General features: G+C 40.1%; 1 protein-coding gene across 2 annotated transcripts in view; it reads right to left on the reverse strand.

Moving 5' to 3' along the window:
- Nucleotides 1–19,664, reverse strand: part of LOC111861417 — a 46,226-nt gene continuing 26,562 nt past the window's right edge. The window contains exons 2-6 of one of the 2 annotated variants that reach the window (XM_023845962.2): nt 10,186–10,383; nt 7,864–8,172; nt 4,283–4,492; nt 2,151–2,471; nt 1–1,085 (exon numbers count right to left, since the gene is read on the reverse strand). In XM_023845962.2, the coding sequence (XP_023701730.1) occupies nt 424–1,085; nt 2,151–2,471; nt 4,283–4,492; nt 7,864–8,172; nt 10,186–10,383 (1,700 nt within the window). In that variant the 3' untranslated portion in view covers nt 1–423. Of the gene's footprint in view, nt 1,086–2,150; nt 2,472–4,282; nt 4,493–7,863; nt 8,173–10,185; nt 10,387–19,664 lie in introns of both variants that reach the window. The other variant, XM_023845961.2, reaches the window with a different exon arrangement.

Below are 19,664 nucleotides of genomic sequence, written 5' to 3' on the forward strand. Positions count from 1 at the left end.
TGGCCATGATAGATCAGATTGGAATTTATTCTATATTCAGGCTGTTTACTCAATTTAGGATACCCATTTACTGAACATGATCTTTCTTAGTCGAGATTATATTTCACAGGTCTACTTCTTTCTAATAGTGGTATTTCGAATAGATCTTAACTGTTTTATTAATTTTCTTATATGCTCACACAGCACTTTCAGATTTCTGAATCATATCACTGTCTCTTAATCATCATGGATAGACGTTTGATTGAGAACTTCTTAACTTGGTATTTAAGGTAATTTATCCCTCTGGTTCTCTCCCCCCTGAGAGTGTCTCTCAACAAGTAACAATTCTTTATATTTCCAACATTCTGTGCATTGTTCTGAAACATTTTAACTGGGACAAAATTTGTACTTGTTTATATGCAATACACTTCAGAACTCATTGACTCACTTTAACGGAGTGGATGAATAAGAAGTTCCAGTACTAGAATTTTGATTTTCTGGCATTTCAGTGGTTGTGCCTTCACTCAGTATATGTTCCTCATAACCTGTAGTAAATTCAGATGGTGAATATGTACCATCAGTATTCTCTTCAGTCCTTCCAGGTCTATTTGCTGTGGTACTTATTACTGTGTCAATATCTTCACTTAGAGAGTCGCTATCGGGTTCCAGCAGTATATCAGGCAGTGTACCACTTTCTTCTGTCAACTCACTTGGCAGGGCTTCCACATCATGAGGTAGTTCACTTGTCCAAGCAGTTGAGCTCTCTGGTTCAAATGCTTCAGTTACTAGAGGAATATCTTCCTTTGTTATGAAGAGCACTTTATCAATGTAGTACATTGTGCCAAGATTGTATACAAAAACTTCACTTTCAACTATATCGGCATCATTGATTGTTACATTTCCTCCTTCACGTTTGACGTGAATTGTCTTACCACCTAGTGTCTTAAATTGGCGTCCATTTATCAAGTCTCGATCGTATAATCTGACTGGCACAAAATGATTAAGGAGCAATTTAAGTCCTTCTCCTTTGGAGAGATAGAAATCTTGTTTGCTTCCGAGACCCACTTCTTTGAATGCCTTGTCTGTTGGCACAAAGAAAGTGTAACCTGGAAAAAAAAAGAGAAATTTATTTGTGCATTTATTATTAACTCAAATTCATGCTGCTGCTTTATATTACAGATTTCAAAATTTCAATTGTTAGAACTTAGCATGAAGTTAGGACCTACTGACAAATCCTACCATACAAACCAGCCATGGAAATACATGTATAACAGATATGCTGAAGTGGGCATGTGCCACGATTTCAGGGGGCTTGCCTCTCAGAAACAAAAGCAATCGAGGATTGTTTTCTTTCAATTTTACAAGCTTGGAAATAGAATTTCAATCCTAAAAGGCAGCACAATTTTATATATAAAAATTATAAACTTTGTTTAGAACTTTTATAAATTAGATGGGAAATGTTTACAAGATGCCCTAAGAGTGAAAATGTGGGGCTAAGTCCAAGTTAAAAGCAATTATCCTCCATTATTCATTTTGTTCCTTTCATTGGGCTAAGTTCAGAATGAATATATGTGTCTGTGTCTGTATGCATTACTGAATGCATGTTGGTGATACTGTAATTGGGGTACTGAAACTTAAAAATGGAATTTATCCTGTAAGTGCTTGTTATTTTAAAGATTGATTGATTGATTGATTGATTGATTGTTTGTATGGGGCACACAGTAGCATAGTTTGTTCAGGCAACACTATTCTATAAGCCAGAAGGTGGATTTTTCAATTTACCTAATCCTTCCAGCCACACTATGGACCTGGGGTCATCTCCGCCTCTGTGAGTATCAGGAATCTTCCTGTGATGTAAAGGGTGGTTAGTGCATAAGGCTGACAAACTTACCACCATCAGTGAGTCAGTTGTCTAGAGAAAATGTGGGAGCCTCGACATCTCACAACCCTATGGGCCTTCACGGCCTGTTACAGGGATAGCCTTACCTTTTTCTTTTACCTTACATGTTTTACACCTTTATGCTGGAAATATGAGCTCAAAACTGTTGAAAATGTAATTGTGGAAATGCATGTGAGGACAATGGAAAAATGCAGTTAAAATAATTTTTTGATATAAAGTTTACACTCATGATTTCATTCTTATACTTCTTTTAAGGAACTCAAATCCTTACCATCTCCTGTGATGACTGAAGCAACATCTTCCAAGCTGATATAGCGAGTGACATGTGTGAATCTAGAGTCCTTCTGTAGGGCCAAATAAGCATGAGAGATGAAAGGGGAATTCAATGATGTGTATGCCAGGAGTGGGGGTGTTTCTTTGTCACGGTTCTCTTGGTGTAGTCGATTTACAACTTCTTCATTCACAAACAGGATCTCCCCAATGAACATTATGTTCCCATTTTCTACAGGAGTGTCTCCATTAACAATCTGTATTCCATTAACTGTGAAGCTAACCGAGTTACGACGACCAGCATCTTTTACATCCGTGGCACCTGCAAGAAGGGAGATTTGCATTATTAACTTCTTCTTGTCGTCGTCGTTGTCAACTAATCTATGTCTATACTTTTGGTGCCTGCCAAACATTTTCATTGCTGAAGGTCAAAGAATTGTTTTCTTTATATCTGACACACAAGGATCATCACACTTTCTATTCATTATTATCGTTACTGGCAAAACAGCACCTTTTAAGATATAGCCTTCCTTAGAAGATTCTGCCACATTTGATCCAGTCTTCACTATTTTGGATTTTGCAACAAGTTTTCACAAGAGCAGGATCATAAGTCTTGCATCAAATCCCCAACCTGATGGACCAGGTCCTTGTATTTATGTCCCCCAGTGATGTTGGGACCACCTCTGTGGTCTGGTGGTCAGAGTTCCTAGCTACATATCCAGAGGTCAAGTGTTCGATTTCCAGCACTACCAGATTTTCTAAGAAGCAGTGGGTATGGAACAGGGCACAATTAGCCTCGTGAGGATAACTGAGGAGCTACTTGAATGGGAACGCCAAACTTATTCCACAACTGCATTAGGTACTGTCAAATGTATGAGATACAGTAGTTGTAAACATAACATATTACTTGGAACTCTGCCTCCTCTCCTGTGTTCAGGTGGTTGGTTATCATTATTTTGACAGGAATTTAGTGTTAATTAATTCTACAGTCTTATGTGCAACAATTTATTAAAACTTATCAAAAGTTAGTAACTAAAAGTTTTTCACAACATCTTTCGACCAAAGCAATCATTATCAGATGATAATGGAAATAAGACAGGGAAGATAAAACAGCAACAAGGAATACACACATATGCACTGGGGGAATCATGTATCAACGACTAAGCATCAAGCAGAAAGACAGCAGTTTCCTCACCTACAACTTGACACCTGATGACAACCACTTTGGTCAAAACATGCCGTGAAAAAACTTTTAAGTGACAGCTTTTAATAAGTTTCAAAAAATTGCTACACATAAGACTGTAGAACTAATTAATGATAAGTGAAAAGTGCAACAGGATGCTACAATATAATATTTTGACAAGAGTATTTTAGTGCTTCCATTTTCAGTATTAATGGCTGTGAGCAGGACTGAACCCAGAACACATCAAATACCAAAGCTTTGATGCCCAGTTTTCTAGAGATTAGCATAAAAGTTTAGCACCCATAGGTTCTGGGCTCAACTCTAACCACCATCACTAATATCAATGAGACTGTGAGAAGTATTCACAGAAAAGCATGAAGATTCAGAATTAGAAATTAATTTTTTGCTGAAGAAATTGGGTCCAAAATTTGTTAATAAAGTTGGAAGAGAAAAGACTTCAGTGGGTTAGAAATAAAAAGTTGGATAGAACAATGCCGCCCAGGGACATTAAAATTAAATTTTAGAGGAAAGGGGCCTATGGGAAAACCCAGGACAAGATAGTTCAGAAAGGTAAAAGGGAAACAACAACAACAATGGTTTGGAAATGTAGAAAGGTTGGATAGAACAATGGCAGCCAAGAGGGCATTTGAATTAAATTTGGAGCAAAGAGATCTATGGGAAACACAGAACAAGATGTTTCAGCAAGGTGCTAGAAGACATCAGGATGAAGCGAAAGAACTGACAAGAAATTGAAAAGGAAAGATTTAAGAAACAGAAGAGTCTGGAGTCTTTTCATTCGTTGATCCACATACACGGTTTGTCCAGGATCCGTTAAGACTCGTTTTCCCCCCCCCCCTGCAATGCCATCTGTTGGCGAGTTGTGGCGTTAAGATTCTTGTAAAGTACCATATATTTCACTCTTGAAAGATATAAATTGTTTTATTTCTCACCTTTCCTTCCAAATGTTATCTCACGTCCTCCAAGGGTTCTAACTTTCTGACCATCATGGATGGTATCCTGCCTCCAATTCCCTTGTACAAAATGATTGATGATTATATCCTCAGTAAATTCTGGCACAGAGAAGGGATAGAATCCCCAGTCAATTGGATGCCAGCGTTGAAATGCATGATCTGTGGGTACAAATACCGTATATTCCTCACCTGCAATGTAACAAAATTTCATGAGTTATTTGTAGTTCTTAGTTCTCAGGATATTAGGAACATACCATTTCACTTAGTACAATAAACAAAATAAAATATAAGCTGTGTTCCTAAAACATTCAACTGACAGTGCACCAATGAGTGCTGTTTGTAAAAAAGGAAATGAAAAATTTGATTTCTATCATTAATCTGTGAAAATCGATTCCTCACACACACACATTATATTTGAATACATAAATGCCATGCTAAAAGGACATAAAGGAGGCATGAGAGCAAAGCTCTGTATATTCCTTAGCTCAGCACTAGATGGACATGAATGATCAATTGATCAGCATCACTATCTGGCAACTTTGCCTCTCCTAGCCATTAGATAAGGCGGTTGGTTGGATCCAGAGAAATTATGGATGTGAATGAAAATTTAAACATCACTGTTACTACCCACACCATAGTCAGTCACATCAGTGACAGATATTATGGCTCTGAAATTACAGTATTTGAGCTCATATACATAAGTATGAATATGGAAAAATATGGATGGCTGGTTGGTTGGTTGGTTGGTTGCTTTGTTGGTTGCTTTGTTGGTTGCTTTGTTGGTTGATGACTAATGTTCAGATATTAATTACATCATTAGGATTACTGTCTTCTGGGGCATGGCGCCATGTAGTCTTGTAGATGTTTGCATTCCTCCAAAATGCTGCCAAGCATCTACCAGTCTACATAGTGTCACATCGCAGAAAATGGTAATGTTCACAGACACCATCATGTGAACCTCAAATTTCACATACTCTGTCATATCATTTCTTGTATAGCATCCAAATATGTTTAGTAAATGTTACTGTCAGTAACAATCATATTTCAGAAGACAATTTAAAGCAATCTCTTTAGCTCTGTTGAAAAGCATAGAATCTGTTATGTAAGAATTCCATTTGTACACAGATACGAGTATTTGGAGAGGCAGTCATGCCTGGTACAAAAAAAAAAACAAATTCTGAAATTCCCTTGAGAGAATGAGTCTGGTTAAGATAAGTTTCTTTCTCATTTCCATCTACTTGCTTTCATAAGTATTTCTTTGCTATAAATATTCTGGTATTTTAATTTTATTCACTCTTAGTGCTTCATGTACTGTTTAGTTCAGCTCAGGTCGATAGCATTAAAACTGCCAAAGCTGAAGAGTTTGGCTCATTGTTAATATCCTTTCATAGTGAAGAATTTAAATGCGCTGCATTTGCTTCATTGATACTGGATATACCAGTAATTAGATTTTGTGTATTGTAAATCATTTTATTTTACTGCTTTGCAAAAACTCACCAGTCCAGTTTTGGACATTTTTAGTTTCGTATTCTGAAAATTACCATTGTATTAATCTCTGAAGTGGTCCTAATCATGGTATTTGAAATGGGAAATATTTTAACAATTTACCCGTGTATATATTCTAAAATTTTAGATTTTCAAGATGATGAAGATTTTAGATTGTCTTCTAGAATACAGTTCAATGTCAACTGGTACGTGGTCACAAATTTTTTGAACTGCGTGATGTTATAACACAGGAGAGCACAATCATAAATACTCAATTTCTATGTGCCTATGCATTTCCTGTGCTAAATTTTGTAATAACTAAACTATCTTAAACATTTTGTTTGTTTCCTCACAATAATTACTGTTTTCTGATAAACTGTGGGTTTAGAGACACTCAATATTGCAACAATTACATTACAGGAAAACACTGAGCATTTGCAATGAGGAAACAAAGGCTTTACACAATGTGGGAAGCTGCTGGATAAATCAGTATTTGAGGTAATTATTTTCCAGGATATAACAGTAGTTTCAAGAAATGCAGGTCTGTAAATGTCTACCAGCACATGTAGACACACAAAGATATTTCATCATAGTGGTACCAATACACAGGCTAAAGTTTGCATAATGTAGCCCAGTCTGGCACCAAATTACTACAAGTATACTGGAACTTTAGCACATAAACTGTGGTATTTAATCCATTCTTGAACAAAGCATAATCTGCTGCAAATCTGGCTTGTGGAAGTAATGAAGAAAACAGAGAAGTTTAAGAACGTGATGATGATGATGATGATGATGATGATGATGATGATGATGATGATGGCCCATGTCAGTCAGCAGTATTATGTATGATTAGTATTTAATTGTCCATGTTTTGCAACCCAACAATATTGCATGTTCTGACAAAGTTGTGCATCACAATAGGTCAAAGCAATTTTTTCAATCTTGTACCAGTTCACAAGAAATATGTAACTGAAAAGTCATTACCTAGTAATACAAAGTCCATTCAGTTAATGTAGTTTCATTACCTAATCTATCACTCAAATTAGTCAGTGGTGAGAGTGACGATTCTGTTTGCCAAAGATTTTTATTTTGAGACAAAAAAAGAAAAGCAAATCGATATACTCCTGCAACACAGAGATGCTGGGTTCAAATTTTTATTGACACAGGCTACCATGACTCAGGATTTTTGTGCTTTTCCTCAGTATCTCCAGACAAATGCTTGGATTGTATCTCAGTTAGGCCAAAATTCCTTCCTTCCATCTTCTTTCCAGTTCATTGTTTCTCCACTCATCTGTAGCTGTTCTTTATCTTTACTTTAATTCCATAGAGCCTTATTGACTACCAAAGCCATCAGTGAGAAACATATTCTAGATGTCTTTTACTTTAAAAATATAATGTCACATTATTGATGAGTGCTTTAATAATAAGAGTCAGATACAGAATATGTCACATATGCATACATTAGTTCTAAACACAGAACTACCATTTGGCACTATGTAATCTGAGATACTGTCATAAAACAAACCACAAACATGGAAGAAGAGAGAGACTAGAAAAAGTCAATACTCAGGAAGTAATTTAACATTTATTTTCTATTACCACAGTATGCATTTCATAAACAAGCAACTAAGATAAGGATCATCCCAAAGAGAAAGGAAATAAAAGGCAAATAATGATTAACAAATATTGATGAAAGGAAACAGAAAAAGACAAAAAAAAATAATACTGTTACATGACTGCTGAAAGCTAGAACAGTCGAAAAAGAAGAGGTTACCATTGCTAGGCAACAGTAAACTTCTTTCCGCAGCAACAAATCAACATGCAACAACAGAGGAACTGCTGGAAGCTGTGTTTTATGTGGATCAGCTAAATTGCTGCTGGCCCTCAGGACTATTTTTTTTCCCTCATGACTCTGAAGTCGAGCAATTATTTCCTGTGTCTTACATGTGGTCCCTGTTGTGTCTATACATGGAGGACCAANAGATAATAATATAAGATGAAGAGAACAGAATGGAAATGGAGTTGAAGGTGGGAGAATTAGTAACATTTATCCTGAGCAGAGTATCATATCTTACCATCCTTCAGAAGCTGAGAAACACTGGAATTATTGAGGAACTGCTGAAAAACTCTTACACCACTCTTGAGATATGACAGCACTTGATTTACATTTTCTAGGAAGGTGGCATTTCTGGTGCTATAAGGAACACCAGCTGCAACTGTGATCAGAGATTCCGCTGTTTGTCCAGGTGTGTCAGAGCCCACTGTTGTTTGGTTTCCTACTAGGAGCTCCTCAGGGAACAAGTAACTGTCCATAACAACCAATATTCCGTGGGGAACTTCTACCCTAGGTTCCAGTATTTTGGCTTCATTTGCATACAGAGTTCCTGCAATTGATGAAGAATGACTTTAAAATGTAGCCACACACATGCAAGAGCTCATCCTCCAGACCAGTGTGGTGGCTGGCCTATGTGAATAACGGCAGACTTTGTGATTCAATATTGCTCTAGGGCAAATTCACAGAAATGCATAGAATAAATGCTGGATAGTTATATTCTACAAATAATATAATTAACTCTCCTACTTAGAAGCTCAGAACCTGGATAGCGCACTCAGTATAGCAACTAACCTATGAGCTAAACGACCAAAGAGTCTGGGTTCGATTCCTTGTAGGGGGCCACCCACCTTGCAACACAATGAGTACTGTAGTCTGTTTCTCCGGGGGTAAAGACACAGGAGAATGAAAATGACCTCACCTCCATCTAGTGTTATGGTTAAGCATGGTGGGTTGTATATTTCCACTCCCCTTTAGCCTTTATGGCGTGATGCTTAATTAATTAAACTCAAGTATAGTTTTATTTTTTTTACCTTTACTTAAAAGCCCTTGTATATTTTATATTATGGCATGTATCATATTTCTTGTTTCATGTAGAATCTGTGTTTTCTCCGTCATCTCCCAGATAACATGTTCCTTCAGCGTAATTTTCTTTCTCTTCAACTAGTTTACTAACTGTGGTGTCTGTTCTGCATTGTGTCAGTTGTACGTCTTTTCAACATATGAATATTTTTAAAAGTAAAGATCTCCCTGTACTTAATTAAATAAACACCAAGCCACGAAGTATGTGGGTTGCAGGCACCGTTCCACCATTCCTGACCTCAGCCCTAGATGGAGATGGGTGGTCAGTTTCACGCCTCTGCCGCTGTTCTCGTGGGGAAAAAGCCCTCAGTACACATTGGAGAGGAGAGTGGGTGGGCCTCAGAGCTGGTCTGGATTATGTGGTTAAGAGAGAAACCTCTTTCCCCTGACGGGAATCGAACCCCCATAGCCTGCCGCTATACCGATAGAGCTAAGTGAATATAAATTATATGAAAATTTTTAAAAATCTACATCGTAAGCTTATTTGCCACATAGCCTACCAGAAACGTGTAAAATATACAATGGGATATATCAGGTCAGCAACTGTGACGTCCCTTGAACATGTCTTGAAATTAACAGCACTACGCTTTTACCTTAAGCAGACCAAGATATAAGGGACTTAGCTGCAGTAGATATTTGGGAGCGCGAATATACAGCATGAACTCGTTAACAATTTTTCATGAAGCAGAATGCAACCAGTTTTGTTATTTATTATATTAAATTTGTAGGTCTAAATATTAAATTTATGAACAAGTGAATTAAAACACCCACTAATCCTTCATATGGTCATGGAATTTTTTGTTCTTTATTATGCCAAGTTCACAAAAGCTCACAAATGGGGTTATATCCTGAACCAGCTGAGTCCAATCCAACCTTTCAAACCGCACTTCTTTAACATTCCTTCCAATATTATCCTCTCAAACAAAAAAACAAACTCCGTGGTTCTAGTCCGCAAGCAAACTACTCGTATACCGACCGAGCGACCTTCGCTTGTCGGCGAAGTTAATGCCAACTTTTAGCGGATGGAGGGTGTTGCGTGGTCGGCGCAACGGATCACCACGGCCATTAATCTCGAATAGCTCCTCAATTATCCCCACGAGGCTGAGTGGACCCCGTTCCAGACACATTACTTCTCAGAAAATCTGGCAGCGCCGGGAATCGAACCCGAAACCTCTGGATCTGCAGCCAGGAACTCTGACCACTAGACCACAGAGGCGGTCATTATCCTCTCATCTATACCTAATTCTACCAGCTTCTTTTTTCCTTTCATGTTTTCCGACTAAAGATTTCCTTATGTCCACCATGTCTGCTTGTCTGTGTGGTAAATTGCTGCTGGTCCTTGCTAGCACAGTCATTCATGGTTTCGGTCCCTGCGGGGATCATGACCATATTTTACTCTCTCCCGGCTCTCAGGCCCAAGTCTGTTACAGGCCAAATTTGTTTGGACCCCCCCCCCCTGCCCTTCGTCGTGCTGGTCACTTACCGTTGACCCTACGCACATTGACAGTACGACCTCCTAGGGTCGTGATGGTAAAGTCTCCAGTAAGGTTGAGGTTCAGTTTAAGGCCCAGCACGATGTGATCCATTAGCAGCCTCTTAACCAGGTCCGGCTGAGCCAGCAGACTCTGTGCGTCCTTCAGAGGTCCATCACGATTGACGGGTGCGAAGATGGTGAACGGTTCTTCTGAAACAATAAGTTAATTAGTTTGAACACTTTAAATGTTTCAAGCGCGAAAGGGACCGCTTCTATTGTATAGGCTCTGGATACCTCATCTGTGGTCAGTCCAACAGAAAGAAGCCATGGAAGTGAGATTCAGAAGTTCGCAATGCCTTATGGAATGCGACACCGTGTGCTCTGGTAGATATGGGGTCACAACCCAGAAGAGAATAATCTTGAAACCACTGAAGCAGTATAATTTCACCTATTGTTACATATAATTGCGAAATTTCTTCTCCACACGCTGAAGTAACAATGGAGGTTGAAGCTGATTATGAAGGATTCCGATGATGGTGCGTGGCAATCGGGATTAATGGATTTTTGGACTTATCTATCGTCCGGTAGTCTAAAGAATAATAAGAATAGAACGCTTCGGAAACTGGATCCAACCGAGTAGCTGTCTCCCACCTCCTCACCTGAGGACGGAAGCAAATAAACTTTTCGAAGCGTTGTGTTCTTTAGATTGTACAACGATATACAAAGTAAAAAACATCGTTAATCACGAAATTTAGGTTATTTAAATTTTAAAACAGAGAACGAAAAAAGGGGAGGAAGAAAATTTAAAAAAGAGAAATTTCCTGGTTCCCATGTTTCACTTCAACACTCATCACTCACTCATGGAGCGGAGACCTTCTTGGGAACTCGCAAATTGTGCAGCTACTCAAGAAGTTCCCAGCACTTTATGGAACCCGAGGATTCACTACGATGTTCATTAAGAGCTCTCCACTGATCCCTATTCTGAGCCAGATAAATCCAATCCATACCATCCCATTTTATCCCTCTAAGATTCATTCTAATATTGTCCACCCACCTACGCCTTGGTCTTCACAGTGGTCTCTTTCCTTCTGGCTTCCCCATCAATATCCTATACGTGTTCCTCGTCTCCCCCATTCGTGCTACATCACCTGCCCACCTCATCCTCCTTGACTTGATCATTCTAATTATACTGGGAGAAGAGTACAAGTTATGAATCTCCTCATTATGCAGTTTTTTCCAACCTCCAGTCACTTCATCTCTCTTCGGTCCAAATATTCTCCTCAACACCCTGTTCTCAAACACCCTCAGTCTATGTTCCTCCCTTAATGTCAAAGACAAAGTTTCACAGCCATACAGAACCACAGGCAAAATTACAGTTTTGTATATTCTGATTTTTATGTTTCTGGACAACAGACGAGAAGACAAAAGGGTCCTGGACTGAATGGTAGCAAGCACTGCCCGAGTTCAATCGCCTCTTAATTTCCTCCTGAACCAGGTTTTGATTTCTTATCGTCGTTCCCAAATATCTGAACTGTGCCACATTTTCAAAACATCTGTTTGTTATCTTTACGAGTATGTCATGATTTTGCCCTGCATTTTGGTGACGAGACAGCAACATGTACTTAGTTTTTTCTGTGTTTACTTCTAGACCAACCTCCCTACCTGCGTCAATTAAAGTCTGTGTGTTTCTCTTTATGGTATCTACATTATCACCCAGTAGATTCACATCATCGGCGTAGACCACTTCATATTATAGTAAAATGTTTAACTCTACGAGGATGAAACGTGCTACCTGCGCAGCATGTATGCCATTTCGTTTCGTAACTTAAATGAATGTTGTCAGGAACTCACATTCTAAGCGCCGAATTATTGGACGGCAATGAATAATTCTGTCCAAATAACTTTAGGAAAAAGTGTCACTATATAATCCGCATGATTTTAAGCTGATTTCGCACGACACATATACCCTAGAAACGTAAGAAATTAATGTGATCTTATGATGTGCAATGATCTAGCCAGCCCTCTGTCGCTGACTTTTTAACACCGTCAACCTGGCAAAATGTAATTCAAATAAGTTTCTTCTTCTTCTTCTTCTTCTTCTTCGTATTTTTCGTCTTCTTCTTCTTCTTCTTCTTCGTCTTCTTCTAACTTGACGCGTTAGGCTCTGTGGTATGTTCCCGTTCGGAATTAATTCTGAAGTTACGAATCTTATGAACGGGTGATCGGCCTGCAGCACGGATGCTACGTACAAAGAACAACACAAACAGAGAATAAACACCGACAGATATCCATGCCTCGAGTGGGATTCGAACCAAAGACAGTGCCTTAGACAGTACAGCCACCGTGGTCGGTTATTCTTTTACTTTAAGGATCCAAGTTTTATTCGTATGCTTATGCATCATGTTTAGATCTGGTAACTATGGGGCAGATGTTTATACACCGCAAAATATTTTATGTGTCTTGCCGGCATGCATGAAAGATACATGCGACATCTCCGTGGTTCGAAGTTGGACAGACATGATCTAGAGTACTACCCTCTATTTAAAGACCTATTCACGATCAGTACTTGCAGTATTTTCACGTGTAAGGTGGTACGCGTGACGAAAATAAAGGGTTTTCGTTCGGATGATGGGATTTATTAGCATCTTGATTACAAGTTCTCTTAATCACACTTAAATACAGCGTTATCGCTGATTTACACAATTTCCAGTTCACCGCTGCACACGCACTAGGATTATCCGTCTTCACTAGTCGTCTCCTGGCAACGGATCTCAACACAGAAACTATCGCTTTAAATCACTAAGGAGTCTTCTTGCTATTTAGTGTTCATATTTCTGGAACCTCGGAAATAAAAATTCTTCTGGACTCACTCCTCCAGCTTAAGACTGACTCGTAACTGCCTTGAACTAATCCTGTGACTGCCTCGGTTAAAGTCAAATCCAACTTATATTACGACCGATGGCCAGTCGGTCAGTCTCTCTTGGACTAATGCACCCATCTGAAGCTTAAGAACTGATCGTTATTATTGTCAGACAATTTCAGGTTTGCTGATGTGGGGCGTTCTCTCCGACGAGAGGACGGGTCTGTCATTTTCCAGAGGCAGAGTCAGCAGTGTAAGTCTGTTGCCAGTACGTACAGTTTATTCAGTTATTCGGTATTGAGGGGGTGGGTTTCCCCATGCACCGCGACTGATAGTCTATTGTACGTCCCCCTTTTAATTTCTACTGTCTCCATCCCCTACCGGTACTGGTGCTCGCTATCAGCCCCTTTCTGCCAGCGAGGTTTCTACCCTCTACTTGGCAGTGGTATCTAATAGTCCCTTTCTGTCAGCGAGGTCGTCCCTCTTCTGGCAGTGGTACCTAATACTTCCCCATCTACCGGAGGCATTGGAAACTACTTGGGCGGGAAACTTTTTGGCCTAATTTAGCTCAGAGGTCTCCTAGAGACATGAGGTTCTTTTACGTGCCGTAAATCTACGACACGGGACCCACGGCTTAGAGTCCCTCCCGGAGGACTTTTTCCCTGAATTTTTCCGCCCTTAAAAATTCCACGACCTCCGCCGGGTACCTTGTGTCATGAGGTGGGAACGTTACCCCTAGACTATGGAGGCCGCTTACGTACAGATTAAATTTTACATGTTATTGCAGTATACACGAGTACATAAAACATATATAAGGCCTCTGTCAGTCCAAGGTCACAGGCTCAGAACAGCAGATCATGCCTTATCTTCAGTAACTTCTGTTTCAACAGCAGTCTAGTCACTTGAACGGTCATATGCTTGACCGCAGCCAAGTTTAAGCCTCTTATACTTTCTATGTCGGGCTTCGCCTTGTCCGATGTTGCGAACATTTGCATTTTCGTGATTCTGTATGACTTCCGTTTGTTTCCTGCACAATTTTGTTATATAATCATATATATATGGAAGTCTGAAAAATCTGCCTCGGTTCTAAACCAAAATCAAAGTCACATTGCGACTGACAGTCAGTCTTGGTGTCGAGCCAAGCCTGGTACTTATGATCAGATATTTATTACTGTTTGATATTTTTGGTCTTGTTTTTGTGGGGCGTCCTCTCTGACGAGAGGACGGGTCTGTCTTTGTCAGAGTCATTGTCTGCAGTAGTAAGTCATTTGTCATAATGTAAAGGATATTTACATTTTACATGTTAAACATGTTAATATATATACAGTAAAACTTGGTTATAGCAACATCGGTTTCTGCGACACCTCGTCTATTGCGTCAAATATTCAATGGTACGAACTAATTCCTCATAAAGCAACTGTTTTTATACCTTGCTTAGTACGACATGCACAAATGCATGAACCTCGTATGTAACGTCATTTTCATTCCTGAATTTCTCCGATATCGTGGGAAAGTTCGATGAGCCTGCCCACCCTCACTTTCTCTACTTGCTGACGTGACTGTCCTGGAAGAATACGACCGCGGGCTGCAAGAGGAGCGTGGGTTTTATGAGAAAACAAGGGTGTGGGGTGGGACTGCGTGAATAGTGCAAGAGGACGCGGCAGGTTCTTAACTGCATTCCTTTCCTAGAATCTCGTCTAACAGGACCTCACATTGTCTACTTATCCTATAGTGTTCCTGCCTAAACCCAGAGAAGTGCAGTGGCGAAGACATGGCAATGAAAAGGAAAGATTTGGGGCTTTCACGGCGGTGACTATGAAGAAAGCAGTCTTCTGGGATTTTGCACGTGTATATGTGGTGTTAACCGACGTTTCGGAGGAACGCATCGCCTCCATCTTCAGGGTAGAAAAAAATATAAGAAATCTGCAAAGCGAAGAGACCGTGAAAACCGGTAAAAGCAGAGTGTGTCTGAAGATGGAGGCGATACGTTCCTCCGAAACGTCGGTTAACACCACATATACACGGTGCCAAATCCCAGAAGACTGCTTTCTTCAATGAAAAGGAAAGTTTCACGCATTGAAGAGAAAGTTAAAGTGATTCGTGAAATATTGTGTGTATTGTCAGTGAAAAGCGCTGTAATATGTCTTTGATATTACACATTTGGGCAATTCCACGTTAATGTTACGTTAGTCTGTACTTAACTATGTATTTCACTAAAAAATGCAACATTTTAACTCGGTTTTTAGTAGATTTTTACGTGACTAACATAAGGCTACTGTGGAAGTGCCCATTTCGGTTACAACGACATTCGTTTATAACGACACTATTTTTAGGTCCCTTTGATGACGTTATAACCAAGTTCTACTGTATATATGTCTCTGTCAGTTCAGGCTCAGTACAGCAGATTATGCCCTATTTCTAGTAGCTTCCGCTACAACGGCAGTCTTAGTCACTTGAATGGGCGCCCTCTCTGTCTGGGAATCTCATTATATAGCCGCGGTAAGGTCCACACACAAAAAAAAAAACAGTTCCACTGCAAGAACCGTTTCGTAACCTAGCAACTTATCACAGAAAACCCTGTTCCTACTGTTGCTCGGCGCGGACGACATAGAAAACAGAGCGTGTTGGACCGTGGTTACATAGCTGTTGCCTAACAACGCGTTGATCAATTCTGTTCCAGTGCTGTTATGTTACTTTTAATCATGAACCAATTTTAATTATAAAACACTTGCAATTGATTTTAAAACTATTACTCGTAGCTCAGAGCTGATTAGTTGAGTGATCTGCTAGCTACCAGTATAGCGGAAAGCCACTAAGCTCTTCCAAGGACTTCATAATGCGAATCAGAATGATAACGAATGACTGCTTGAATCCTGATTCAGAAAATTTCTGCATGTTTTGGTGTCATCTGGCGAAATGTCAATACAAAAGGTCAATGTGAATCTAACGGTTTCTCTGCGAGGAAATCATGTGAATCATTCAGGAATGCGCTCAAAGGAAATCCCCAGAATCATACTTGAACTGACTCCTCAATTCTGGGAAAAATAGGAGTGACATACGTTTGAAGCTTAAAATTGACCTAAATAGAATTAAAAAAAATCTCTACCTCACAGAAAACACACCGCGTCTCTGTTACAAATCACAATTGGTTAATGCTTTCGATGGAAATGGTGTCTCGTTATTTGACGAATTACATGAAAATCGTTAAAACAGTCGGTTGGAAAAAATGCGAAGATTTTGAGTATTGGGGTTTTCACAACCGTGAAATTAAAAATTATGAGCTTCTTCAATGTGACGCCGTGTAGACTTGTAGATGAGTATCAGCGTTCCAGTGTAAAAATGAAGATATTTAATTTCTATGTACCAATTTCCCGAGTGTCACTTCGCTGAGGACATCAATCTTAAGGGTTGCTGTGTCAAAGATGGAATCTGCAGCAACAACCGTGCTGTAAAGGACAAAGGCCTATCTCAGGTATAAATGTAAGTACGTGAAAACGTAAAGGTACCTAAGTTGCACTCCTTGAAGATATATCCAACATTCAATATTCAGCGTCAAAGATCCGTGCTTCATATAATCGCATAACCCAGAAAAAAAGTAAAAGTAAAGTTACTCATATAACAGTCAGTGAAGACCCATAGGGTTGTGAGAGGTTGAGGCTCCCACGTCTTCTAGAAAATTGGCTTAAAGATGGGGGTAAGGTTGTCAGCCTTAAGCGCCGGCCGCCCTTCACCCCCCCAAGAAGATTTCTGGTACTAATTTCTGTTAGAAGCTAAGTCGACCCCAGGGTCATAGTGCGTCTGGAAGGATTAGGTAAATTGAAAAAATCTAAATCATTGGGACTCGAACCCGCGGCCTTCCAGCTTGTAGCATAGTACCTCAACCAACTACGCTAAAGCGCGCTATCGGATAAATCAAAATACCACAATAGTTTCAATTGAAGGCGGACACAAATTCAGGTAAGTACGGCTTCGAATTTTTCCCGTCATCCCTTCTTAAATATGCAGCTTCTTCCCACAGGATAGTACACCGTTCAATACCTCTACACTTCCGGCCACTGGGAGACCTATATATCGGTCGACAGCCTCGTTCCGGGTCACGTGTACGTACAACACTCTGTGCACCTATCAACACGTTGGATACAACTTCTCTGAGAGGAGGAACTGAAATGTACATAAACCGCAAATGTCTACTCTGCATCGTAAATTGGTCAGGAGCCCAGAGAAGGTTCAACGCCAAGATAACAAGGATCGGTAGAGGGGCTGACCTCAATGCATCCTGAGTCCTGAGTCCTCGTCATACCTCCCTCTTGTCCTCTGACGGGAGGATGCAAAGTGGGGGAAAACCACAAATGTCTGGTGTACGTCACAATCTGGCGAAGAGCCGGCCACTGCTCGGCACCAACACCAACGGGTCATTTTAGTGGCCAGTCGCAATGCATTCTGAGTTCTGAGTACGCATTCCAACCCACAATCACTCTAAAACTTCAACATATGTCCCGGCAAACCCAACCTCCAAACAGAAATTACGCATCATTGTAGTAAGCGTTCAATAAACTATGTACTGGGCTGAAGTTTCTACCAAAATCATAAAAGTATATCACTGAAAGTTTCCACAAACTACCAAATAAACCCTTCCGACTCTCATCTGGCGTGAACCGAGTTTCCAGTTTTGGTTCCCTCATGGTTACTCTCCAAATATCGAAGAGATGGACAGTATTCATCCCAGTTTATCATTTCGACGTGCCGGGAGAGTTCAGTCAGTACAATGAAGGGCTGTGGGCCGAGGTTCGATTGCCGGTAGAGGCAAGATATTTCTCTCTACACCACAGCATCCAGACAAGCCCTGAGGTCTACACAGTCTCCTCTCGGACGGGTACCGGGGGGCTCTTTTCCTGGCGGTAAAGCGGCCGGGGAGTGAAGCTGACAACTCACCTCCATCTAGCCTCGAGTTTAAGAATGGTGGTACTATACTTCCACTCCCCCACTCCTATTAATACGTGGTTCTTAATTAATTAAGCAGGGGAACAACTTCACTTTTTTATCCTTTTGATCAATTATGTACAATTATGCCAATCTGCGGTGGCAAAAGTGAGAACTGTGGATGTTGAAAGAAACAAAGAGTACAATTATTCCGTAATTAACTGAAAATTCATAGCGTAATGCTAAGAGAAGTTTGCCTTGATGTGGTTATTATCACTACACAGAGGAAGAACCCGAGGATAACTTCTTGTGGCAGTGAAGTATGTTCTACAAAATTATACAAAGGTATTACAGGTCAATTTTGGACATCGTACCATAGAATCGTGTAAATTACGATACACCACGTACTCAATAGATGCCTGAATGTTGAGTAAAACTTAAATTAAACAACAAATTTCCATAATTCAAATTGCAGTCTTCCAGGTTATGTCACCACGTAGTCTTGTAGTCATAGTTACAACTTCAGATCACGCATGCTTATTGAATGAACAGTCCAATGCTTTGTATTCATGAGCTGCAGTTTCAAAGAAATTTCCAAGCAAAAAAGTGGGAAGTCTCACGTATTAGACACCACATTCTGACGTCTCATATATTTTTTTTGCCTCTCTATGTGGCTATTAACCTAAAACATTGGAATTACGTCATTACTTTAACTGGCATAAACTGGGAAGCAAAATGTTGCATGACTCACATCATTATGCTCGCAGTTCCTGCGTTCAGACAGGCTGGAGCTTCGGCTTTCAAGACAACAATTCCTGTAGCCGCATTCAGCTGTTTTTAGTTGATTATTTAACAATAGCATTAAAATGGATTTTAGAGGAATATGACTGGAGATGTGGACTGGATTCATCTGGCTCAGGATGAGACTAGTGGCGGACTCTTTAGAACACGGCAAAGAAGATTCTTCTTCCAATAATACAGGAAATTACTGAATGGCTGGGCAACTGCTGGCTTCTGAAGAAGGGCCCAGCTCAGTGGAGTCAGTAAATATCACGTGTATGTAGCGTGCAATGATAAAATGAATGATGAACTCAAAGGGATTTAGAAGAAAGCGATCGTGGTCTAACCGGGATCCTATGCTGGCATTTACCTAGAGGCTCGGAGTAAAACCACGAAAACCTCAGGATTGCCAGTACCCTGGCCAAGATTCAAACCGAGCATCTCCCGAATACAAGCATAAAGCTATACCACTAGACCAACCTGTTCTGGTCACATTTAATTTTAAACAGATCTTCAATGTTGATGTTCCTAAATGTAAGAATATACTGGAACTCGGAAATTGAAAGTTTGAAAGTTCAGTTTATTGGACGGGGGGGGGAGAGATGGAGAAGGGGTAGACGTACTGTGGCATGTAGACCCATTGTTAAGCAACAACCTCGAAATAAGCATCTATACAACACCCTTTGCCAGGTAATGGCTCTGTAAACAATGGCCGTTAGGTAGCGGCCGCAACAATTTCGTAACGTTCAACAATGGAGTAAATGGGAAGCGATGTTCTTTACGCGGTCCGTGCGACAGCTACGTGACGCAACAATACAATAACTGAAGAAAGCAGTTGCTTGACCGTGTCTCACGGTGTTGTCGCTTGCAGATTTACTTATACTTCTTCAACCCTGAAGATGGGGGCGATACGTTCCTCCGAACCGTC

This window comes from Cryptotermes secundus, unplaced genomic scaffold, assembly GCF_002891405.2.
Source record: "Cryptotermes secundus unplaced genomic scaffold, Csec_1.0 scaffold646, whole genome shotgun sequence".
Lineage (NCBI taxonomy): Eukaryota > Metazoa > Arthropoda > Insecta > Blattodea > Kalotermitidae > Cryptotermes > Cryptotermes secundus.